We start from the raw sequence: 25,948 nt of genomic DNA on the forward strand, positions 1-25,948 counted from the left end.
GAGGTGTATTTTCAAAGCACTTAGACTTACAAAGTTCCATAGTAACCTATGGAACTTTGTAAGTCTAAGTGCTTTGAAAATGAGCCCCTTAGTGAGTTATGCACATAACTTCTAATTATTGCCGCTCGTTATTGCTTGTTAAGTGATGTTAACAATGCTGAATAGCTTGTTAGGCCAATTAAATTACGTGCGTTATTATAGAATACGCCTAGATTTCGATGCGGATCTCTAGGCATGCTATATTGAATCCGGGGGATAATGCACAAGATTTTAGTTTGTTGTTGGATCTGTTCTAACAGAGAGGGAGTGGAAAGGTTACAGAAGAGCAGAGCAAGAAGCCAAGGACAGGAGCTCATCAGATTTTTCCACTTCCCTGAAAACCACCAGTAGTTAACTTGAACATGTTAGTCATGCTATAGTACCTTTCCTTCTTGAATAGTGACAACATCAGGCAGACCTCCAAGTATCCGGGCACGATCTGAAAGCACATAGAAACACTGTCTCTTAGTTTGCTGACCCAAATCACAGCTACCTTCTATGCAATTAAATATTTCCTAATTTGCAAACTTGTTCTTATAGAAGGCAAATTTACCCAATACAGAAATGATGCAAAGGTATGGCTTCAGTTGCATTTTCCAATATAAAATTGAAGAAAGGGAGGGTGTGGTTGTGGGCTGGGGGGGGGGGGGGGGGCGGTGTAGTGAAACTGAATTTGGGGAGAATGGAAGATGTGAATGTGTAGGTATAGGGCAGGGGTAGGCAACTCCGGTCCTCGAGAGCCGCAGGCAGGTCAGGTTTTCAAGATATCCACAATGAATATGCAGGAGATAGACTTGCAAGCACTGCCTCCATAGTATGCAAATCTGTCTCATGCATATTCATTGTGGATATCCTGAAAACCTGACCTGCCTGCGGCTCTTGAGGACCGGAGTTGCCTACCCCTGGTATAGGGGGTATGTATGTGGGTATAGGGGGTATGTATGTGGGTGAGGGAGTGCATTTGTAAGTCAGCGGGTTTGGGTGTATGTGTATGTGGGGAAGGTGCATTTTGGAAGTGTGTGTCTGAGAATGTAAGAGTATGTTGGAAGGTATGGAATGTGTTTGTGTTTGGGTGATTTTGATTTGATTTATTATGATTTGGTTAATCACTTTTCCTCAAAGAGATAGCAAAGCGATGCACATAAACAAAGTGAGCAAAGAGCTGAAAAGGAAAGAGGAAACAAATGAAGAACGTAGGAGAAGGGGTTTATAGGACTGTGTTTAGGGTGAGGGTGGATATCAGTAGCTAGAAGGGATTTGTAAAGGAGATGTGTATGTCTGGGAGATATGTAATGTTTGTTTTTTAGGGAGTATGATGGTGTTCATAGGTAATATGCTGGCTGTGTTGGAGGTAGTATTGGATGTTTGTAAGTATGCTGGAATTTTGGGAGGAAGCTTGTAGGCATGGGATGTTTGTGGGTATGGATGTCAGTGCATATGTTAGGGGTGTGAACAGAACAGATGTACATGTGGTGGCTAGCCCTGTATTTGTGTGTGTTTGCAGGGATGTGGTTAAGGGTGTGTGTGTGTGTATGTTGGGTGTAAATTGAGAAACAGCAGTGTGGGATGTGTGTAGAGTGTATGTATGTGTGTGTTGGGATATGTATTTGTGGGTGTGATGATGGATGTGTGAAGATGTGAGTTGTGTGTGTGTGTGGGAAGTGTGAGAAGTCGTGTATAGATAGGTGTGTGTGGGATATTTGGGTATGTGGCATGTACGTGGGGGTTGGAGTGGGGGTGCCCTACCCTCGTTAGCCTTTCCTCATACGTGAGGAGTTCCATCCCCTTTGTCATTTTAGTCGCTCTTCTTTGAACCTTTTCTAATTCTGCTATATCTTTTTTGAGATAAGGCAACCAGAACTGAATGCAATACTCAAGGTGCGGTCGCGCCATGAAGCGATTCAAAGGCATTATAATATTTTCGGTCTTATTCACCATCCCTTTCCTAATAATTCCTAGCATGTCAGTTTTTAAATAGACAAAGTGCTATGATATGCTGAACTGATCATAGAATTAAGTCTTTACAAGCAGCAAGAAAGGGCTCTGAAATGGGACTTCTATAATCTTCCTGGGCCATTTTTTGGCTTAAGTTTAGACAGAATGTATAATAGGTATCTGAGTGGCACACGAGACTACATAGTGGTGGGGTTATTACTTCTGGGTTGAAGATGGTCGAACCCTGCTGCCATCATGAGAGCATTTTCAAAATTCACAGGCTGGCTGCATTAATGCTATATTGACAGTATTTGGTCATGGTGTCTGGTGGGATTTGTCCCTTGGCCAATCCCATCTCTGCCCTTTCTTTGGCAATAAGCAGGATGGGATCTGCTGGCTGCCACAGTCTGTTCTTCAGTGACTGGTGAGTTGGGTTCTGCCACATGCCCCAGTGTCTTTCCACTATGCCATTCTAGGGAAATTATTTTCTGGAGGTTTGATCTCCCTAAACCTCCCAAATACCACAGTTTTGGCTGTGCAGTGATTATATCAAAAATACAAAATTAATTTAAATCTGTGATGCTGAATTTTGCATGAGCACACTCATTTTCCTTGAATTATGCCATTTCAGTAAGCTTAGACTATTGCAACTTGCTTCTCACAGCTCTCCCACTTAGCCATCTCTCTCCTCTTCAATCTGTTCAAACTTCTGCTGCAAGACTTATATTCCACCAGTGTCTCTGTGCTCATATTAGCCCTCTCCTCAAGTCACTTCACTGGCTCCCTATCTGTTTCCACATACAGTTCAAACTCCTCTTATTGACTTGCAAGTGCATTCACTCTGCAGTTCCTCAGTACCTCTGCACTCTTATCTCTCCCTACACTCCTCCCCGAGAACTCCGTTCACTGGGTAAATCTCTTTTATCTGCACCCTTCTCCACCACCGCTAACTCCAGATTCCGTTCCTTTTATCTTGCTGCACCATATGCCCTCAATAGACTCCCTGAGCTGGTATGTCAAGCTCCATCTATGGACGTCTTCAATAGACTAATAGTCCACCTTTTTGATGCTGCTTTTAACTCCTAACCCTTACTCACCTGTCCAGTACTCGTATTTTATCATTCCCGCCTTAGTTATTCCCTTATCTCTTATTTGTCCTGTTTGTCTGTCCTAATTAGATTGTAAGCTCTGTCGAGCATGGACTGTCTCTTCATGTTCAAGTGTACAGCGCTGCTTACGTCTAGTAGCGCTATAGAAATGATAAGTAGTAGTAGTACTTTCTGGAAGCTCTTCAACAGTGAAATAAAAGAAACAAAGAAGTAATTTTCCACCTAAAGTTGGAATGAGAAATATTTAGGAAAAATGAAATAAATCTAGAGGGATGAATTGCTAATTGTGGGTGGAAGAGGAAGTGAATTGGAAGCAGATAATGATGAGTAAATCAAAATGTAGCCTTTTCTCACCCCAAACATTAAATATATCCAATAGAAAATGGTGGGTTCTATTCAGATTGTGTAAATAAGCCATCAAAAATCCAAACATTCATAAACACAGAATATTTAAAATATTTAGTAGGAGCTCATTTATCTATTATTTGCATGCTTTTAGTTAGTGTACCTGAATGAAACTCAGCGTGAGCTATTAATGAAAAGATGTGAGATACAGCCAATAAATAAAACTTCCTCCTGTGACCTGCTGTCCCAGTTTTTGAGCTAATTTTTGCAGTAATGAAATCATCTGTTTAAATACACAGTGGAGCAGCACTTATTAAGCTAAAGTGTTCAAAATGTCCTTTTCTCAAGTGACACCAATAATGGTGCAATACCGAGGAAGGACATTTTGTGTATTTTAGCTTTATACATAAACAAAAGGGTTTAAAGATGATTAAGGAGGCTATTAGCAAGTGGAGGATTTGATCACCTGGGGGAGTTGATCCTAGTATTGTTGGTTTCATATTTGCTGTGCTGTGTACATGAAAAATTTGCTGGAACTAATTATTGGGGGGTTTTTTTGGGGAGAAGGGCATGGTTTCATGCATGGATGTATAGGGGTGGATATTTCTAAACAAAGCTTTGGGAGGCTCCTTTTGGGACTTGCACAAATTACCAGTGGCCTAGCCACAGGGGAGCCCACTTTGGGCTCAGGCCACCTCCAAATTGCAGCACTAAATGCGTGGCTGGCAGGGATGCTCTAGTCCCAAAAGCCACAGACATTTGCCATCAGAGCCCCCGCCCATACTGTCTGAGCAGCTGAAAGTCGGCAGGGTGCTCCAGCCACTGATGCTGGATCTTCTGCACACACTCAGTTCATACAATTGAATTGAGCATGCACAGAAGTGCTGGTGTCAGAGGCTGGAGCAGCCTACTTACTTCCATGCTCCTCAGAGAGCACAGCCCTGGGCTCCAGCAGTGAATGTCTTCAGCTGGCAGGGCTTGAGCATCCCCACCAGCAAAGCAGTGGTGGTAGCAGCAGCTGTGGAAGGGAATGGAGACTGAGAGGAAATGCTTGTCCCATCCCTAGACCCTCCAAAATCAAGTTCTGGCTATGCCCCTGCACATTATATCATGAATTATTCTACAGAACAACATTTGCAGACAGTGTTGTGATAACAGAATGACTTACGCTTCTCTGCAATGGCTGCTTCCCTGTAGTTATGAAAAAAGAAAGGGATATCCATTATTATCCAAAGCTAGCACACTTTAAAAAAAAATTATTAAGTGGCTTAACTTATTGGCTTATTCAGCAATGTTTGTTTTGTTGGGGAGAATGTGTGTGTCTATCAGAAATATCCAGGGCTGGTGCAAGGGGCATTGGGCACTCTAGGCAATACTTTAGGCATGCACCCCTCCTCCCAGTTAAATTTCATTCTCCTAGGCCTGGCCTCCCAGAGATTTTGATAAACAAAATTCGCAATCATCCTGATGCCACCTCTCCCAGAACAACCTTGTAAAAACACACAAATGGCCACCCTAATTTTATTATTATTGAACTTAGTTTCATATTTATATCTATATATCTAAATAGACATTTGCCTAGGCAAATGGCTTTTAGAAATTGCCCACATTATCTATATCTATAAATAGAACGAGTGCAATTTCCAAAAACCATTTACCCAGGCAAATGTCTGTTTACTCAAGAAAATGGGCTATTTGAAATTGCTCACCCTCCCAAAGTTAGTATGGCTGTCAGGACCTGTTGTTTTGTCTTCACTGCAGCCGTTCTTCGCTACCTCCTAGAAACTGCTCCCCTAGGCGACTGCTTAGTGTACCTTTTGGTTAAGCCAGCCCTAAAAATATCCCCAATCTATGGGACTGCTAAAGAGAAACTTTCTGCACAAATCATTGTTGGGTATTTATTTTATTTATTCATTCTTGTATCCCACAATTTTCTAGAAATGCGTTTCGGTTCAATGTGGCTTATATTTAACAGTTGTTAGGGAGTACATTGATTCAATTACATTTACAAGGTTGTATGATGATGTGTTTTACAGGGGTTGGCAAGATAACTATTAGTGCATATGGAGTTGTCATTGGGTTTCTTGAGAAGATATGTTTTGTTATTTAACGATATCAAAACTATCCACTCCGACGAAAAGCAACAAAGTCGTATTTAGTGTATATTTACTGTTGCATTTATAACACTCTGGAAACTTAAAGTCAGCTTGGTAGCAGGAACAATGGAAACAAATTCACAGTCTAATAATGTGCATAGTCAATGATCTCAGCAAACAGACTGATACCTTTTTTTTTTTTTTTTTTTTTTTTTTAGTTTTAAACAATTTTATTGATGACCTATCACAATCAATACAATATTCATACGCTATGTTCAAGATACATCAGGAAACAAATGAACAACTTGTAATCATAACATAGGAGGTAGCCATCACTTTTCTCTTTAGCTTCCTCCCTCCTTACTCCCAGCTATTCCTCCCTTATCCGTACCTCTATATCTCTCCCCGCAACCCCCCATCTGCCCTTCCTTACCCCTCTAATATTCCTCCCCCCTGTAACCTCCCTCCCCCCTTTGTCCACCCCCTTCCAGGCAGCTACATATCTCCAATAACCCTGGGAGATTGACCTATTCACTGTCCAAAACTCTTAGCTAACTTCGGGTCTGCAACACAAATTATCCAAAGATGATATAGATAAGTTGCAGAGTCACATGGATCTCTTCTCAAGCTTTACTCTGCAGGCTAGTTTCAAATATATTAAGGAACGCCAGTGAAGAATGTAACAAGGGCCTCTTTTATTTCTAAATACTTGTGTACTAAAAAGGAAGCCACATTACTTTATTCATGAAGAAAAATGGAAACTGGTACAAATAATACTCACCTTAACCTTTGGAATTCAGCAAGAGCATCATCAAATGCTATAAAATGATTAAACAACATTACAAGTTCATTCTTTTCAATAGGTGCAAACATTAGTCATTTATTAGTCATTAATTTCTCAAGGTCTTGATCAAAGTCCTACAAGCCATTTTACTCTTCGTTGTTTTGTCTTTCCCAAGTGGGGAACCTTCATGATCATTGCAAACTGTTGTATCATGGTTTACTACCATGGTGAAGTCCAGATTCATTTGAAACTAGAGGATTATGAAAACAATGCAACATGGAGCTTTAGTATTACCACAGCCAAATATGCCAGATTCCCCTGAATCTGTCAATTCTTGTACACAACTTATTATTGACTTATGACAATATGATGGGAGAGTCCATTTTTGGAATAGGATGGTATAGAAATGAAATACTTCCAATCTTCCTCATTTTCCTCTGTTCCTCTCTAGTTAACTGAGGTTTCAGTGCTTGAATTTCACTTGGCTGCTAGAAGAGCATCTATTCTGCAGGCTTCTTCAAACCTAAAGCATGCTCAGACTAGCATAGCAGATATCCACATATGAGGGTAATTCTATAACAGGAGGGTCGAGGCTGAGGGCACATGTGTCTTGAAAAATAACTGCCTGGAAAGTAGGCCCAGACATTTTAGGGGTAAAACCAGTTTTACCAACAAAAAAAGAGCTTTTATAAGATTACTCCAGGGGTTATGATTATATAAAGCGGGTGTGGATAATGTTTGTGCCTATTCTTGTGCAATCCAAATGCAGGCATGCTCAGGGGAGGAGTTATGCTGTACATCTGTATTTAATAACATATTGACATAAATTCATGCTTGACGTTGACGCATGTAAATTTACACCACCTTCTGAGCTGGTGTTAATTTACGTGAGTGCATTTACCTGGGTTTGTTCCAGGTATTGTGAAGCTATTTTATAAAGTCACAGAAGGACCTATGTTGTCCTTATAAAATAACCCAAAAACAGTGCCTACTTAGACTTCCCACCTAGACAACCTGTTATAGTATTACTTTTACTGTACATCTGCCAAAGTTTGCATGAATATACACATAGTTTGTAACATACATGTACCTTGCAACTCTGGCCCTATGAACACCTATGCTTGTTCCATCTAAAAGTAATATACTCCCAGACAATTTTAGGGGTCCCTTTACTAACGTGCGCTGAAAAATGGCTTACGGTAGTGTAGGCGTGGGTTTTGGGCACACGCTGATCCATTTTTCAGCGCGCCTGTAAAAAAGGCCTTTTAAAAATTTTTGCCAAGCATAGACGTGCGGCAAAATCAAAATTGCCGCATGTCCATTTTGGATCTGTGACCTTACTACCAGCCATTGACCTAGCGGTAAAGTCTCATGTGGCAACCGGGCGGTAATGACCTACGGGAGTCAAATGCCAATTGGTGCATGTCTGATACGCGTGTCCGAAAATAAAAATTATTTTTCAGCCATACGTATCGGACACAAGCCAAAAATGAAATTACCACAAAAGCCATGTGGTAACCGGGTGGTAACTCCATTTTTGGCACGCGTAGATGCTTTTGCAGCTTAGTAAAAGTGCCCCTTAAATGCTTATTCCTGGTTTAAAATGCTGTTTTACCTAAAGAAAGACCATTTGGACCACCCAGTCTTCCAGTTCAAAATTTTATCATCCCCCTTCCTTGCCCTTAGAATCTCCTTGGCAGTAAGGAGATTTCACAGCTGCCAGCTGTATCAACTTGACTATCTCCTGAAGCTTACTCTTCATCCCCTCTGCCATTATCTTAAGAGCATTTTCAAGTCATCCTTCTAACAAAGCTAGGTAATTTGCCACTTCTCCCGTCTTATACTTTAGAGTACATTAAAGTCATACTACTGCATCATGTTGCCGTATCACTGCTCTGTACAAGTTGGCTTTGTCATAAACCCTTTATGGTCCTCTACTGCTTTGAGTACACAGAAACATAGATAGAGCCTGATATTCAGCCAGTAGTGCTCAGTGTTTTGCTAACCGCCGCAGGTTTTATTCCCAGATATTTCAGGCCACGCCATATCCAGGCAAGGGCACTGAATGGGTATATGCAGTCAGATAAAACCTAGGCAGTTAAGGGGTCCTTTTACTAAGCTGCAGCAAAATGTTTTTGATGTGCACTGAGGCCCTCTTTTAAAGCAGCAGGAAAAAGGCTGGTTTTTTTTTTTAAGAAATAGCTGTGCGGCAAGTGAAGCACTTGCTGCGTGGACATTTTGGGGGCAGGACCACCCATTGAGGTGGCGTTAAGGGCTCTGGCAGTAACCGGGCAGCATGCAGCACTGGGAGTGGGAACTACTGCCAGGCTGCTGTGGTAGCCGGGCGTTATTTCCAGTTCAGCGAGTGGTAAGCCTGCGTTGGGCTTACCGCCACTTAGTAAAAGACCACCTAAGTGCGATATTTAGTGCACAACCAGTTTTGATGAATCATATAAAGACAGGACCACATAAAACACAGTCCTGTTTATGTACTTATCCTAGCTTGTTAAGTGGGCCTTTTACAAAGGCGTTCTAGCATTTTTAGTGTGCGCTAAAAATAAGCATTCGCTAAATGTTAGAGATGCCCATATATTCCTATGGACATCTCTAGCGTTTAGCGAATGCTACCATGCCTTTGCAAAAGACCCCCTAAGTGCTAAATATCAGCACTTAACGTGCTAAGTGCTGACTCCGCTCTGGAATACCCATGAAGTAGCTAGTTATGGCTTAGGTGCTAACTGGGCATTTTCAGCATTACTATTCAGGTAAATGTAGGGTTACCATATGTCCGGATTTACCCGGACATGTCCTCTTTTTGAGGACATGTCCAGGCAACCGGGCGGATTTTGCCAACCTGCCCATTTGTTTGGATTTCTGGACAAACGGGCAGATTGCTAGCCTCCCCCCCCCTTACTTACTACTGCCCTTGTGGTCTAGTGACCTCTTCTGCCTTCGGGGCAGGAAAGAGCCCCCTCTTTCCTGCCTGGAGCACTGCCCTGCATCCATTCTTCCTGCTTGTGATCTCGGCGCCGATTCAAAATGGCCGCCGAGAGTTGACGTGACCTCGCGAGACTTCAACTCTCGGTGGCCATTTTGAATCGGCGCTGAGATCACGAACAGGAAGGATGCATGCAGGGCTCTTTCCTGCCCCGAAGAGCTCACTAGACCACCAGGGCAGTAGTAAGGTGAAGGGGAGGGGGAGTGACGGGGTGTGTGACAGGGGGAGGGGAAAATGTGACAGGGGGCGGAGCGAGGGCGTGAAAGGGGTGGGGTGGGGCGTGAAAGGGGGTGGGGCATGTGTCCTCCTTTTGGGGGGACAAAATATGGTAACCCCAGGTAAATGCCACTGAACATACCCGGTTAGCCTTACTTTATTTTTTGTCTATTAGATTGTAAGCTTTTTGAGCAGGGACTGTCTTTCTTCTACGTTTGTGCAGTGCTGCGTATGCCTTGTAGCGCTATAGAAATGCTAAATAGTAGTAGTATAAGCGATTTAACTGGCCAGGGGCCATTTCTGGCTATTTTAAATCGCTTTTAATATTGACTCCATAGTAACATAATCGAGGAAGGAAGTGAAAATCATCTACACATATGCAGGTATTTTTGAGTATGACCGTATGGAGAAAGGTAGATCTGATTTTCCATATGGTAAATTCCAGGGCTATGATTGGTCTTCACCCTAACTGTAAACTGTCCAGTCCTCTCTAAGGGAAGTTATTGTGCTTCTGATTGGACGGATAACTAGATCAAATCACTGTACGCTGTCCTATGTTATCTGGTGGCACAGAATATCGCTGATCTACAGGTAATTCCCAGCTCTGCCACTGAAAATCTGGTGTGCCTGTAGTCAGAACACTTCTCTGGGTAGCATGCCACTGCATATCAGGCGAATGGTAATTATTACCCTGTCAGTTGGTTCAGGATCTTCTTTTCTATTCAAAGGCTTAAATCATACACCCTTTACCTTGACCAGTAAGATCCAATGACCTTGTGTGCGTAGTTTTTCCATCGAAAAGTTCCAATACATATTTGCCTTTGTCCTTCGGAGTGGGCTCACCGATCTGCAGCCAGATCTCCTCCCCAGTTACACCGCTCTTAACTCTGTCTGTGTACTTAATCTTGTCATTGCTGTGCAATAAAAAGGAAGAAACCGTTTCTTGTGATGAGCACGTCGCTTTAAACCCTTTCATTTTCTCTGTTTTGAAGGACAGAGGGGTAAATACAACACAGTCATAACTGGTTTGAACCTGGATCTGTAAGCGCCTTGCAATCAGTAAGCAGAGTGAATAATCCTTAGCAAAATTGGCCTCAACAATTCTGAAACACTGCTGTGAATGCAGAATGTTTATTATATGGAGTCTTAATTCCTATCACAGGCCAGCAACATCCAGAAAAAGGGCGGGAGAAAAACTCTCATTGAGAGAAAAATCCCAGGCCAAAAAAACCAGGTGAAGCAGAAAAACAGCTCAAATTATCCACATGATTGCAAGGAGCATTCAGTTCTACTAACAAAAAAGAAAGAAAAGGCTAATGTGCACAAAAAAAAGACACTCAAGCAAACAACACTTATCTTAATACTCCAGTGTCCCAAATTGCCAGTGATTCCAAACAACAGTTCTTTTATCAACCGACATTTGTAATCCACAGTCCACATATAGCATCAACCAATGAGATGCTGGAGTATTAAGATAAGTGTTGTTTGCTCAAGCATTTTGTCTGTGCACATTAGCTTTTTCTTTTCTTTTTTTTGTTAGTAGAACTGAATGCTCTTGTTTTTCTGCTTCTACTGTTGGCAGTTATATTTTATATGATACACATTACATATGTGGATTACAGTAATAATGTAATCAACAGCTCCCTGTCACCAAGATCATTTCAGGTAAATGAGAGAAATCTGGGAAGACTGAGTACTGCCAGAGACTGGCAGGGGGCGAGGCGACAGCAGAATAGACAGCAGAGCAGATATGGGTGAGGGACTGGAGTAAAGTTATACATTGGTACAGAGTCCAGAGAAAGGAATGTAAACCGCAGTCCATTTAGTACTGGCAAACTGGGATTTTTTTTTTTGTTACATTTGTACCCCGCGCTTTCCCACTCATGGCAGGCTCAATGCGGCTTACATGGGGCAATGGAGGGTTAAGTGACTTGCCCAGAGTCACAAGGAGCTGCCTGTGCCTGAGGTGGGAATCGAACTCAGTTCCTTAATGAAGTACATTATCATTATCGTAATAGCAGGGGAAATTCACAGTATTATAAGGGCAATTCTGTAACTGTGCTCGTGTAGTTATACCTGCCATGCAAGTGTAAGTGCCAAGATAACTGGCATTTACATATATATGTGCACAATGTGCTAGTCAATAAATTAGCATGTAAGTGTGTTAGTGTGTAACTGCACAAGAGGTGTTGTACACATCAGCAGAGCATGGGTAGGACTAAATTACACACGTGAAATAGAGCACTGAGATGTGCCCAGTTATGTTTGCCATTGACTTGGCATAAGTGAGTGCACCTAACTTTCCCCCTGTTTACTAAGTCAAGCTAGCAGCTGCCATGCGCTAATGCCAACACAGCCCACTCACTTTGAATGGGCTGTGTCGGCACTGCTGCATGGCTTAGTAAACAGGGGGATTTGTGCACACAAATATCTGTATTCTATAAGTTTCTGGTGAACAGCTGCCATTATAGAATTGGTGCTCAGCATGTGCCACTGGGGTGCCTAACACATGGCACCCAGTTGTAGAGCTGCCCCCTAACCCCATAATTCTATAAACTTGCATGCCCAAATTTAGGCTTAGCGTGCAGATTTGTGCAAGTAATTTATAGAATAAGATCAGTTGCATGCAGAACTTAATTTAATAATTGGCTATTAATTGGAGTCAGCAGCCAATTTCTGGCATTAATCCATGCTAATTGGCACTAATTAGCAGTTGCGCACACTTCATCACAATTCTAGAAGCTGAGCACACAAACTTTATTGTGCGGAACTTCTAGGGGCGGAGATATGGGAGGGGCCTGGGTGGGTCAGGGGTGGGCTTAGGAGTTAGGCACAGAGGTTATAGAATACGAGGAGTTAAAAGTGCCTAAGTGCTGACAGGCTTTGATGTGGCGTAAGCGCTCACACCTATAGTTAAGCACGAAACGGCAGATTCAGGCTGGTATTCTATAACAGAACTGCTGAATATTTATGAGATTGATTTGCATACACTGTGTCCTTCACATGCAAATCTATCTCATACAAATTTATTGTGGATATCCTGAAAACCTGAGTGGCTGGGGTTCCCCCAGTATTGTTTTGGGAATCGCTGGTCTAGGTTATGGTGGCTATTTCAGAAGCCCTATTCATGATTTAAATGTGTAAATACTGGCATACATGTATCTCAGATACACGTTAGAACTTAATTTTAGAGAGGTGGTATCTACATGTGCAAATCTGTACTTCGTGCAGATAGCAAGGGGTCATGGTTTGGGCAGGGCTTCGATGGATCCGAAATCCTCACATGCATTCCTCATTTCAATAAGGGAATGCATGTATATGTCTAAATCAATGTTTTCCAAACCTGTCCTGGAAGAACTCCAGCCAGGCAGGTTTTCAGAATATCCATGATGAATATTCATGAGTTAGATTTTGCATGCAAATTTAACTCATGAATATTCATTGCAGGTATCATGAAAACCGGACTGGCTGGGATTCCTCCAGGACAGGCTTGGGAACCACTGGTCTAAATATATCATCGTCAGGTTTTAGAGCAGCTTCTGGGCACAAATAGTTTTTTTTTAAAGGTGCTCATGTTGTGCAGCTCTTTACAGGAGGGATTAAAGGCAGTCTCTTCCTTAATCTCCCAGTGTTTTCCCCTCTACAAAATTGAAACTGCAGAAAGACTGTGGCCTCTGTTCAAAATTTGGAGCACTTACACATGCAGATTTATAAAATGGCAAGAATCCCCGGGCCCAGCCTTCAAGAGGGGCCTGGCACCAGCAAGGCTCCCAGAGGGAGGCAGAAGGTTCTGATTCCTTAGTCTGGTCACTCTCCTGCTCCTGTGTGCCGGGACCCGGGTTATCAATAACCCAGGTCCCAGCACACAGGAGAAGGAGAGTGACAGACAGAGGGAGAAGCAGATGCAGGAAGGTAAGGAGATGGGAGGCTGCGGCAGTGGCAGCCTGAGTTGGGAAGGGGGGGGGGCAGCGGCAGTGGCAGCCCAAGTTGTAGGGGGCGGAAGCCCTGCCCCAGGCCTGGTTCTGTCTCTCGGTGGCCCTAGTATTGTGCAATGCTCCCTTTGAGAAGGCGACCTTCAATTGCACTGCTGCCAGTGGTGGGTGGTGCTTCAATATTGTGTTTTCAATTGCTAGGGAAAGACAAGTTCCCTGAAGTCCTGCAGCGCTGGCCTCTCCCTGACTATTGAATATGTGATAGTGAAACAGCTCCCCCTGCTGGCTGGAATGTAGGTGGAGGACTCTCACACAGCTTAGAGGGTATTGAGCCCCATCTATGCTCCATCCATGTCCATGTCTCTTACAAATATTCATTGTGCAAGATAAGCTTAGGTGGAATATTTACATATATGCAAGTATGTACACATAGATATGTGTATACGTGGAGGGGCATAAGCGAACTCCCATCTCCATGGGCATCTATCTCCGAGAACGGGTACATGAAGGGGAGGGACAAACCGTATTTTGGAAAAAAATGGGCGTCCATCTTTTTTCCGATAATACGGTTTGTGCCAGCCAAATGCATCGGATTTGTGCGGATTTGAGCTGGGCGGTTTCGTTTTTCAGCGATAATGGAAACCGAAGGCGCCCAGCTCAAATCGAACAAATCCAAGGCATTGGGTCGTGGGAGGGGCCAGGATTCGTAGTGCACTGGTCCCCCTCACATGCCAGGACACCAACCGGGCACCCTAGGGGGCACTTGTAACAATTAAAAAAAAGTTTACCTCTGAAGTCCATAGCTCCTTTTCTTTGGGTGCTGAGCCCCCCAAATCCCCCCCAAAACCCACTCACCATAACTCTACACCATTACCATAGCACTTATGGCTGAAGGGGGGCACCTACATGTGGGTACAGTAGGTTTTGGGGGTGGTTTGGAGGGCTCCCATTTACCACCACAAGTGTAACAGGTAGGGGGGGATGGGCCTGGGTCCACCTGGCTGAAGTCCACTGCACCCATTAACAACTGCTCCAGGGACCTGCATACTGCTGTGATGGAGCTGGGTATGACATTTGAGGCTGGCATACAGGCTAGAAAAAAAAAGTTTTTAAAGTTGTTTTTTTTTGGGTGGGAGGGGGTTAGTGACCACTGGGGGAGTCAGGGCTTGTCATCCCCGATTCCCTCCGGTGGTCATCTGGTCATTTAGGTTATTTTTATGAGAGTTGTTCGTGAAAAAAAAGGGTCCAAAAAAAGTGACCCAAATTTGAGCTAAAAACACCTTTCTTTTTTTCGATTATCGGCAGAGGACGGCCATCTCTCCTCGGCCGATAAACACGCCCCAGTCCCACCTTCACCACGTCTCCGACACGCCCCCGTCAACTTTGGCCGTTTCCGCGACAGATTGCAGTTGAAGACACCCAAAATTGGCTTTCAATTATACCAATTTGGGCGCCCATGGGAGAAAGACGCCCATCTCCTGATTTGGGTTGAAATATGGGTGTCTTTCTCTTTCGAAAATAAGGCGAATAGTATTCTAAACACTTCACAAGCAAAAGTTCGTGTCCAGTTTATAGAATTGCCCTTCACATGCACGGTGGCACGTAATACATCCAATTCTATATAGTGTGGCAAAAGTTAAGCGCCAATTTGGCGTGCAACTTTTGGCACTAAAATGGAAGTTATACACTGGAATGAGGATAAATGGCAGTTACATTCGTCACTGCATTTAGGTGCTATTCTACAAGGTAGCATCTAAATGCTTTAGCGCATAACTGCAAGGGGACATGGTGGGTTGCACACTTCTGTGCAAAAGTTATAGAATACTGTAAATTATGAGCTTAAGTGCTAACATTAAGGCACCTGCTATAGACATGGCATACGTGGGTGTGCCTAAATTTAGGCATGTCATTGTCCACTTATGCTAGTATTCAATAACGGAATTGGAATACTAGCTCCAATTTTTGGTGCTTTTCACCACCCGTTATAGAATTGTGCCCAATCCCCCTAATTCTATAAAAGTTGCTAAAATTTGCATGCGCAAATTTGGGCATGTGCCCAATTAGCGCATGCAATTTAACTGAACAACAAGCTAATTAGTGCTGATAATTGGCTTAACAACTGATTATTGGCACTAATTAGATTTAATTGAAACACATGTGAATTTAGGTGCAGGTCCTGCGCTTAAATTTTACGTGCGAGTTCAAAAAGGGGGCATGGAAATGGGAGGAACAGGGGCGTTCCTAACATGCACGCACATTGTTATAGAATGAGGGGGAATACATGCTTAATTTTGGCACATACATTAGTACCATGTTTCAGTTGGTGCAAATGGCCACACCTAACGTTAGCCGCGATTCCTGGATGTAAGTGCTATTCTATAAACTATGCCTAACTTTAAGTATGGTTTATAGAATAGCATTTTTTCAGCACTGATTTTTTGTGTGCCATATATTTATTTATTTATTACATTTGTACCTCACGCTTTCCCGCTCATCGCAAGCTCAATGCGGCTTACATAGTAACAAGAGAATACAATCTATAGTAAATGAATCAACAAAGGGGGTATGTGATAGGACAAATGAACAAGGAGTAAATGGGATAGAAGAGGTATGAGAAAAAGGATAAGGATAGGTAAGGCGGTGGAGCGATTAAGGAGAAGATGGGAAGAGCATGGAGGGTGAGAAGGTTGGTAGGAGATATATCTGAGTCATTGTAGATAGTGGTTATTTGAACCGGTAGATAGATGGTTTGCTTATGCTTGTTTATGATAGGTCAAGTCACTTGGGTAAACCTGTTTGAATAGATCACAGGACAAAGCCCTTCTCTCAGTACCCTTCTCCACCACTGCCAACTCCAGGCTCCGCTCATTCTGCCTTGCCTCACCCTATGCCTGGAACAATCTTCCTTTACCCATACGCCATGCCCCCTCCCTACCCATCTTCAAATCTCTGCTTAAAACTCACCTCTTCAATGCTGCCTTCGTCGCCTAACCGCTTGAGAAATATAGAATGCCCCAATCTATCCACCCTATCAGATTAACTGTTCACTTGTCCTCTAGATTGTACACTTGTCTTTAGATTGTTCTCTTGTCTTTTAGATTGTAAGCTCTTTGAGCAGGGACTGTCCTTCTATGTTTAAATTGTACAGCGCTGCGTAACCCTAGTAGCGCTTTAGAAATGTTAGTTAGTTAGTTCGTTAGTTAGATCGGTTTTCAGTTGTTTCCTAAAGGGAAGATATTCATTAATTGAGCGAATGTATCTAGGGATCCCAGGAAGGAGAAGTTAGATGCATGGTAGGTTTTGTACTTTAGTCTTTTACAGTTGGGAAGGTGAAGGTTAAGGTATGATCGTGAAGATGTTGACATGTTTCTGTATGAATGGTTTATTAGATTGACCATGTAACTTGGTGACACTCCATGGATGATCTTGTGGATTAGTGTGATGGCCTTAAAGTTGACTCATTCTCTAATAGGGAGCCAATGAAGTTTCATATGGAGGGGTGTTGCACTTTCGAATCTAGGCTTCCCATAAATAAGTCTAGCTGACGTGTTCTGAATTCATCCCAATCCCCCAGGGGTATTCTATAACAGCACACATAACTAAGTTGGCACTTAGGGCCCTTTTTACCAAGTTGTGGCAAAAGGGAAGTCTCGACTTCCTGCAGGAAATGGCCATGCGGCAAGTAAAGCACTTCCCGCACAGCCATTTCTGGGGGGAGCCCCTACCGCCACCCATTGAGGTGGCAGTAAGGGCTCCTGTGTTAACCTGGCAGCATGGCACTGCCCGATTACCGCTGGGTACACTCCGGTGCTACAAAATAAATAAATTTTGTAGTGCCAGAAATGACAGCGTGCTAGGGGTGGGAAGTACCGCTGGGCAGGTACTTCCTGTATAGTGAGCGGTAAGCCCGCGTTGGGCTTTCCACAGCTTAGTATAGGAAGACCTTAAGCAATAAGCACCAACTGGTAATAATTAATTAATTTACGCACACAACTCACTAAGAACTGCGCTTAAATTCTTATGCGTACAGTTCAAAAGGGATGTGGCTATGGGTGTTTTATGGGCATTCTGAAATTTATGCGTATAGGTATAGAGTATAGAGTGCGCATAAATCTACGTGCAGAGATCTACGCCAAATTATCATTGGTATAAATGGAAGCGCATAGTTTTAGGCGCTAGAATATCAACTAAGCACAATCTATATACTGCTAATATATCTAGGTGACGCTTACAGAATACGCTTAGGCGGAAATGTTTTCTGCGTGGCTTTTCTAGGCGCCTTATATAGAATCTGGCCCAATATGTGTATTTTATTAAATGTTGTGGCTGGTGTTTTGAAGAAATACGCTGACCACTGCTGCTCAATACTGACCCTATCATCTTTTGACTAGGATTTTCTTTATGAATGCACTGTAAGGATCTTACTGATAAAACTGACTTTTTCCTATGGAAACAGTCTTTATGGAATAAAGCCCAATGTGTTCTGACTGGTCTGAAGTTTATCTTTCTGGTTAACTACCTATATGCACTGTTCTTAAAAGCGCACTTACTTCTGTAACCAGCTCACTTTCAGATCATCTACGTAGTACATTACTAAGCAGTACAATTTGATGCCTTCTCCTGTGGTTCGGAGCTTCAGCTCAGAGGCAGATTGAGCTGAAAGGAGGACACAGTGCATTAAACCCAAGCAATGTATGGGAGATACATTAAAGTTATTTAATGTCTCAACAAACTAAACACTTACCAATGGCTTTACAGACACCATTCATCACATCTGCAAAAGCTGTAAAAATAGATCCATAGTCAGAGAGGTTATAGTATTTAAGTCATTTATTAACTGATTTTAGCTTACCGGTAAAGTATGCTCAATTACTTCATGTTTAAGACTGTTTTTAGTAATGTGTGATCAGGGCTTCATGTCTGGTGGAAAGGCTTGTAATGGCATCCTACTACATTTTTCTGGGGCTCTGGAGGAAGCAAAGCAGGGCTACTTATGTTTATATTTATATTTATTTTGGCACTTAATATACTGCCTTTTAGTATGGGAATCAAAGTGATGTACAATTAAAGCCATAGAAAAGAAAGCAATGAAAGGAACTCCAATGAATAGAAGACAAAGAGATTGATAGGAAAGAATAGAAACTAGCAGAGGAGGGAGACTGAAGAGGAACCCGAATCAAGAGAGTGCTCATACCCAGAGTCACCGCCTGCTTACAAACCCTCGGGGAAGACCTGGGAGAACAGAAAAGACTTGAGGAAGGTTCTGAAAACGGGATAGGACACATCAACCACATCAACTAGGGTGTGGTGTAACTACCTCCCAGGTACTACAGAGCATCAAACAAACTGAAAGTCTCTGCTCAGTCACAAGACTTTCAATTTGCTTGATGCTCTGTATTACCTGGGAGGTAGTTACACCACACCCTGGTTCTCCTACCTTGGGGAAAGTGAGAGAACTCCTGAGGTACTATATTGCCCCTGAAGCAGACCTGCTGGGCGAAACACGGCTGTGTCGGTCGTCTTTTTACCTGCTCTCTACAATAAAGACTTGTAAGTTCATCTTCCACCTTGTCTGCTTCTTCATCTTCCATTTTACTGGGACTAGCGGACTGCTTGCCCATCTGTTTTTTTAGGACTATCCCTAATGAATATACATGAGTGAGATTTACAGACAATGGAGGTTGTTGGCATGCAAATTTCTCTCATGCAAATTCATTGTGAATATCCAGAAAACCTGACCTGTTAGTGGCTCTCGAGAGAAGACCAAGGACCTGGGGTTTATGACACGAGGTATTTTCCAAATGGAATTTTAGGTGTTCACCTTCATAACTTTCCACATTATTGTATCGCTTAATGAAAAAATCTTATGGAGACTTATCTCCGTTGCCTTTATTCTTTTGGTTAGAAAAGGAGGCTGTCATGTTCTGAAGATATGTTTTATTCTTTTCCATAATGCAGGGAAAGACACTTTGTATTACCCAATAACAAATTAAATAAAAGCACAGCATTAAAGGTTAAAGATCAAATACTGAATATATTACAACATATGGGTTTGTGACCTATGACTAAGAAAGCCCTAATGCAGTGCTTCTCAACCCTGTCTTGGAGGAAGACCTGGCCAGTTGGGTTTTCATGTAGGAGACACATTTGCATACAGCTGTGCCTCCAGGAGAGAGTTAAGAAGCACTGGCCTACTGAACAATACAATGGAATACAAGAGGGCATGAAGTCTCTTCCTCCATCATTGAATTAATTGACTTTCATTGCCAATATTTGAACAGCCAATTTTGTAGGCAGTTCAGAATACAAAATTAATTCAGACAGCTAAGACAGAGAATGAATATTATCCACTGCATACAGAGCTTACTGATCTTACCTGAATCCACCAGCTTCAGAACACTTTTGTCCTTTCCTCTGTCATCTTTAAGTATTACTTCATAAATACCAGCATCTTTCTTAGAAATCTGTAAGAAATGCAAGTTAATTATGTGTAGCAGGAATTCTGAATTATAGACTGAGGCAAGAATAATATTGTTTCTGGACCTCTTGCCTTGTGATTTATGACACTGATGTGAATTATAAATTAACAAGTGGAGCTTTGGACTCATGAGAAAATGTGCTGTGCTGGATTAACTCCCTCTGACTCTAATTAGCACACAAATAGAGTCTCTGGCATTCTGCCATGTCTCTGATCTTTTAACTGTATGGAAATACGATGTCCATAGTTCCCTTCTGAAATCTATACTAAGAGAGAGAGAGAGAGAGAGAGAGAGAGAGAGAGATGCTATTGGGCTAATAAAAACAAAGATGACAATTTTCAAAGCTTTTTAACTTTGTGAAAGGCCCTACAGAAAACTGCCCACACCTCTTTGCGGGTACTTTTGCCTATCAAGAACAGGACGGAAAGGAGACAGAGGGAGAGACAGCACACACAGGTACTGCTCCAAAGCAGATGAAATGCACCATGACCGCATCTATCCAATTAAGGCCAGCTAGTTTTTAGGCCTAAGTTTAAAAGCATAACTTATCCATTATGCAGCTAAGCAAGGCCATGCTGAGTCATTTGAAGATGTGGAATAAAGTCATCCTTGCTTTCTTTGTTGTCTCCACTGTGGCATTTTTCAGCGTGACTTTCCACAAGTACATGGGTAAATTCAGGAATTTTATAATCTACTTGCATGAATGTGAATGCCTACAGTAAAGGTACTCGCCACGAAGCATAGGCAATTTAAGTAGCACACTATGCCGTACTATGTATTGTTATTTGAATATTTTTACTGCTGTAATTGTATGCTGCATATTTTCTACTTATTCTTGCTGTACATCACCTTGGGTGAATTTTTTCAAAAGGCAGTATATAAATCCTAATAAATTAATATGTACATATTTTCATAGAAGTCGACATTTTAAAAGATCCCATGTATGTACACAAGTGGCCACTTATGCACTTAAATGACTAAAATACCACCATTTACACACATTCTTACTGCTTACAACTAATTGGCAATAATTAGAATTTACACACACAATTCCCTAAGCGTATTTTATATTGCACTGCGCTTGAATTCTTTTTTTTTTTTAATATATTTTTATTAAAAGTATGAAAGGCATATAACAAAAACCAGTCAAAATTTTTTCGTATGTTGCAACATACATGACATGTCTGTAAAGTCTCTCTAGTAACACCAGAGCAACAGCAACTCGTATATCCTGGATGATAAGCAACTTCAAACGTCAAACAAATTCTCAACTTGCAAATACTCAACTTGTAAATAAATGCATGGGAGCTGCAGTTCCCCTTACACATGAGCAAGTATCATTTCAGCCATTAGTACATATAACCTTCCACCTCATTTTTTATTTTTCTTCCCCCCCTCCCGTCCCTCCCCCCCCCCCCCATCCTTCCCCCCTCCCTTCCCTGCTCCTGGAGAAACCTGAGACTCAAGATACGACTTCTCAAAGAGCTGCCAGACATGTCCACATCCCCGTCCTCTCTGTCCCAAGGACTTATAGCGCTCCTGCTCCCAGCAAGCCATCTGCTTCATTCTGACTAGCCAAAGATTGGCAACCGGGGGCTCTTCAAGTGTCCAGTGTGCCAGGATTGTTTTATGTGCCACCAAGAGGGCTACACCCACAAACCGAACTTGCGGATATTGCAGGCCTTGCTCACTTAATTGAGACTCATCCCCCAACAACAGGATCTTATAAGACCACTCTATAGGAATCCCTAGCGTGCACTCTAGCATTTCCAATACTTTCCTCCAAAACTGAGCTAATTTTGTGCATTCCAGAAAAGTGTGAATTAGTGTGCCCTCTCTATGTTTACACCTCGTGCATGTACTATCCTCCCATAGTCCCATGCGCTTACCCTTTTCCCGTGTTATGAAAGCCCCATGCAGTAGCTTGAATTGCATCTCTTGCAAGTTCGCACTAGGGGTTGATTTAAAGGCCAATGTAAAGTAATTAGAAAGCATATCCACTGTGACCTCTTCTCCCACCTGCTCCCCCCACCAACTTGCCAAGCCAGCAAAAAAATTAGCTTCCTTCTGCTCCTTCCCCAGGGCATACCACACCGCCAGCTTGTTTGCTGATTCCGGCATCTGATAGAACAACATATCCAATCGGGTGAAGACGGGCCCCCGGGACTTCGCAGGAATCAATGTGGCACAATAGTGCCTCCACTGTAGAAATGGAAAAAAATCTGCTCTCTCTAGGTTCCACTTGGCCTGCGTCTGCTCAAACGAGGGGAAAGACCCCTCTTCAGATGTAATAAAATGTCCCACATAACGACACCCATTTTTTGCCCATATCTTAAACCGTGATACCCCTTGTCCCGCTGGAAAGTCAGGGTTGTCCACTGCAGCCAGGAATGGAGATGCTCCTATAGCCTTCCCCAGACTTACTCTCCACCACTCCCAGGCCCTCTGTAACGGCTGTAGCAAAAACTGCAATTCTCCCTTCCTGCCCACCCTCTGCTGTATCAGGTTAAATGCAGAGTGAGGGAGAAGTTCGTCTTGCCAGATGTTTTTCGGTGCGTATCTATCGGTACTCCCATGTAGTTCGTAGATCCATCTAAGTAAGGCTGCCACATTATACAGGCGGAGGTCTGGAAAGTTTAAACCGCCCTTAGCTCTGGGTAAGGTTAGCTTGGCAAAGCTAATTCTAGCCCTACGCCCGGCCCAGATAAAAGTGCCTATAAAGCCTTTGTAATACAACTCATCCTTGCGTGTAATCCACAGCGGCAGCATTTGCAAAGAATACAGAATTTTTGGTAGCATTACCATTTTAACGAGGGCTACTCTGCCCAGTAGGGAGAGCGGCAAATCCTTCCAGCGCTGGCACAACGCCTTAAGGCTATCCAGCTTATCCAGTACATTCCGCTTGTAAATCTCTCGCATGTCTCTATGTAAATACACTCCCAAATATTTTAGCGTACCCTCTGACCATGCCAAGGGAAAATTAGGCAACTGCCTACATGTACACGGGGATGACACCGGCAAGGCTTCGGACTTATCGAAGTTAATCCGTAAGCCTGAAAACGACCCGAACTGCACGAGCAAATCTACCAGGTTATGGACACTTGCTGAGGCATTATCTAAATAAATGAGCATGTCATCAGCGAACAAATTAATTTTGACTTCCTGGGACCCCAATCTAATACCTTCTACTGTACTGGTCTGGCGAATTTTAATAGCAAAGGGCTCTAAAGACAGTACGAATAGCATGGGCGAGAGTGGACAACCCTGCCGCGTGCCCCTTTCCAATGAGAAAGTCTGAGACAATGCCCCATTGATTAATATCTGGGCTGTAGGATGGCTATATAGAGCTCGGATTCCACCCAAAAATTTTCCCATAATGCCAAATTGAGGTAAGACCCAGAACAAATAATCCCATAAAATCTTATCAAAAGCTTTCTCAGCATCTAAACTTGTAATTATTGCGTCTCCGGGGGCCTTTCCTTTTCTTTGCATAACTGTCAACGCTCTCAAGATGTTAGAGGAGGCATACCTCCCTGGTACAAATCCTGCTTGGTCCGTGTGTATTAACTCAGGCAGAACCCTTCCCAACCTATTTGCCATAATATTTGCAAACAGTTTAATATCTTGATTTAAGAGCGAGATTGGTCTATAAGAGCCCAACTTCTCTTCATCCCTGCCAGGTTTAGGAAGCACTACTATATGGGCATGTGTGAGACCTCCTCCCGCTCTTCCAGAAACACATAAGTGATGACATAATTCTTGAAAAGGGGAGCAGACTTTGTTTCCCAGAATCTTGTAAAATTCAGGCCCTAACCCATCAGGACCCGGCGCTTTGGCTAGCTTTAAACGTTTAATCGCCTGACTAACCTCTTCTCCCACTACCGGTTCATTCAGTTGGTCTCTCTGCTCATTGGAAAGCTGTGGTAGAGAAATATCCTTGAAGAATGCCTCCCTTTGCTCCCTATCTACCTCTCCTTTATTATATAACGCTTTATAAAATCTCACAAACTCATCTTGTATGCCTTCATTCGTGGACACTGCCTCCCCTACAGGCGACTTTATCTTTGTGATGATCTTCCTTGCCCCTCTACATTTCACCAAAGACGACATCAACTTCTCTGCTTTATTCCCCCATCGAAACAGATTATATTTATACATGTTTATATCCTGGGCTGCTCTTTCATTCAAGACATCATTAATGCATTTCCGTATCGCCCAATACTCTTTTTTCGTCTCCTCATCTCTCTGACGGGCACATCTCCCCCTTAACTGTTGTAGTTGGTTTGACAGGGTAACTAAGCGCTCATTTCTCTCCCTGTTCTTTTTCGCTGTATACGCCAATATGTGTCCCCTAAGTACAGCCTTCCCCGCTTCCCAGTACACAATAGGGTTCACTGTCTCTGGATCGTTGTCCTTTATGTAATTATCCCATGCTAACATTAGAAAAGTGCGGAATTCCAAATCTAAGTACAAGGTAGGGTTCATTCGCCACATCCGCGTCTCACTGCCCTGCCTCCACTGTATATCCACCCATACCAAACAGTGATCTGACACTGCTCCGTCTACTATTTCTGCCGCATGCGCCTTCGGTAGAAGAGAGGAATCTATCAATAAATAGTCCAGCCTCGCATACACCCCATGCACTTGTGAGAAAAACGTATAATCGTAGGACTCTGGATTCAGCACGCGCCATATATCAATTAACCCCAATTCCTTCATCAGAAAGTTTACCCCTTTGTCTTTCCATGCCGAGGGATGTGGTTTTGCTGGCTTGCAGTCTATCAGGGGGTCTGCAGTAATATTAAAATCTCCCCCAACTACCAGCTTGTACCCGCTAATCGCCACCAACTGCGCCAGTACCCCCGAGAAGTAAGAGTGGGAGTACACATTGGGAGCATATATAGAACAAAGAGCTACTCTCTGACCCGCTATCTCTCCCAACCAAATAACATACCGGCCTTCCGGATCCTGCACTATTTTATGTGTAGTAACATGGTGCTTTTTATGAAAGAGAATGGCAACCCCCCGCTGCCTGTTGTTGAAGGACGAGGAAACTAATTCTCCCACCCAGCCTCGATGTAGTTTTCTGTGCTCTTGTTGCGTAAGATGTGTCTCCTGCATAAAAAGTACATCAACTTTCATCCTGGCACAATAAGACAAAACCTTAGAGCGTTTAATAGGGGAATGGATACCGTCCACATTCAAGGACCCAAATCTCAAACTACCCATGTGGTTTCATGTATCTGGTGGGCTTGCTGATTACCTGAGATCCAAAGGCAGTGTCCCAGCTCACCACCTCCCACTCAAAGAATGACTTTCTCCTTTTTCCACTCCTGTCTTCACGCCAGGCTGTAGTCTCCCCTACTCCAGGAGCCCCCTTCCCTCCTCCCCCTATCCCGCCCCCCAAGTCCCCGCCCTCTCTCCCACCTTCACATCCCGTACACCATTCGCACCCCTCATCCGCTCTCCACCCGTTCTCCCCACTCACACACACACCTTCCATCCATTTTACTGTCTCCCCCTTCCCTACCCTTCCCTCCAGAACACCCAGTGTTGCAACCCCTGCCCAAGGAAGCTGCTCCCCCCTCCTTCCTCCTCTCCCCGATCCCCCCTCTGCTGCAGCCATTATGTTATTCGTGGCCACTGCTTCTTACTGCTCCCCTACCTCTTAAACAGGTATACCTTTAGTAAACCCAACCTAGAATATTTCCTCATAGATTACACGCTGTATTGCTGCCTCCTCTTTAGTTTACTACAGCATTACCTGCAAGGCTAAATGAATACAAATAGTTAATTATCCACATAACTATACTCAAAAGAAAGAAAAAGGGAGAAACATAAAAGGATGCAGACATGCTCTGTGTGGGTGAGCTATGGGTATCCTCCTCACGCCTGCAGCGGTCTTCACTTGCATCCCCGCAGTCTCCAAAGCAGCAGGCTCAAAGACACCATCTCAGCTCCGCAGTTAATATATGAGTTTCTTCTGTCTACATTACCGCCAAGCCTCTGATGCCT

General features: G+C 43.2%; 1 protein-coding gene across 1 annotated transcript in view; it reads right to left on the reverse strand.

Moving 5' to 3' along the window:
- The window catches only part of MYOM1 (myomesin 1), a 277,203-nt gene that overhangs the window by 6,523 nt on the left and 244,732 nt on the right, over positions 1 to 25,948 (reverse strand). The window contains exons 30-36 of the mRNA XM_030213070.1: positions 19,831 to 19,918; positions 18,199 to 18,237; positions 18,005 to 18,110; positions 10,273 to 10,436; positions 6,306 to 6,342; positions 4,597 to 4,619; positions 423 to 478 (exon numbers count right to left, since the gene is read on the reverse strand). Coding sequence (XP_030068930.1) covers positions 423 to 478; positions 4,597 to 4,619; positions 6,306 to 6,342; positions 10,273 to 10,436; positions 18,005 to 18,110; positions 18,199 to 18,237; positions 19,831 to 19,918 — 513 coding nt within the window. The remainder of the gene's footprint in view (positions 1 to 422; positions 479 to 4,596; positions 4,620 to 6,305; positions 6,343 to 10,272; positions 10,437 to 18,004; positions 18,111 to 18,198; positions 18,238 to 19,830; positions 19,919 to 25,948) is intronic.

The sequence above is a fragment of the Microcaecilia unicolor genome, chromosome 1, assembly GCF_901765095.1.
Source record: "Microcaecilia unicolor chromosome 1, aMicUni1.1, whole genome shotgun sequence".
In the NCBI taxonomy this organism is placed as follows: domain Eukaryota; kingdom Metazoa; phylum Chordata; class Amphibia; order Gymnophiona; family Siphonopidae; genus Microcaecilia; species Microcaecilia unicolor.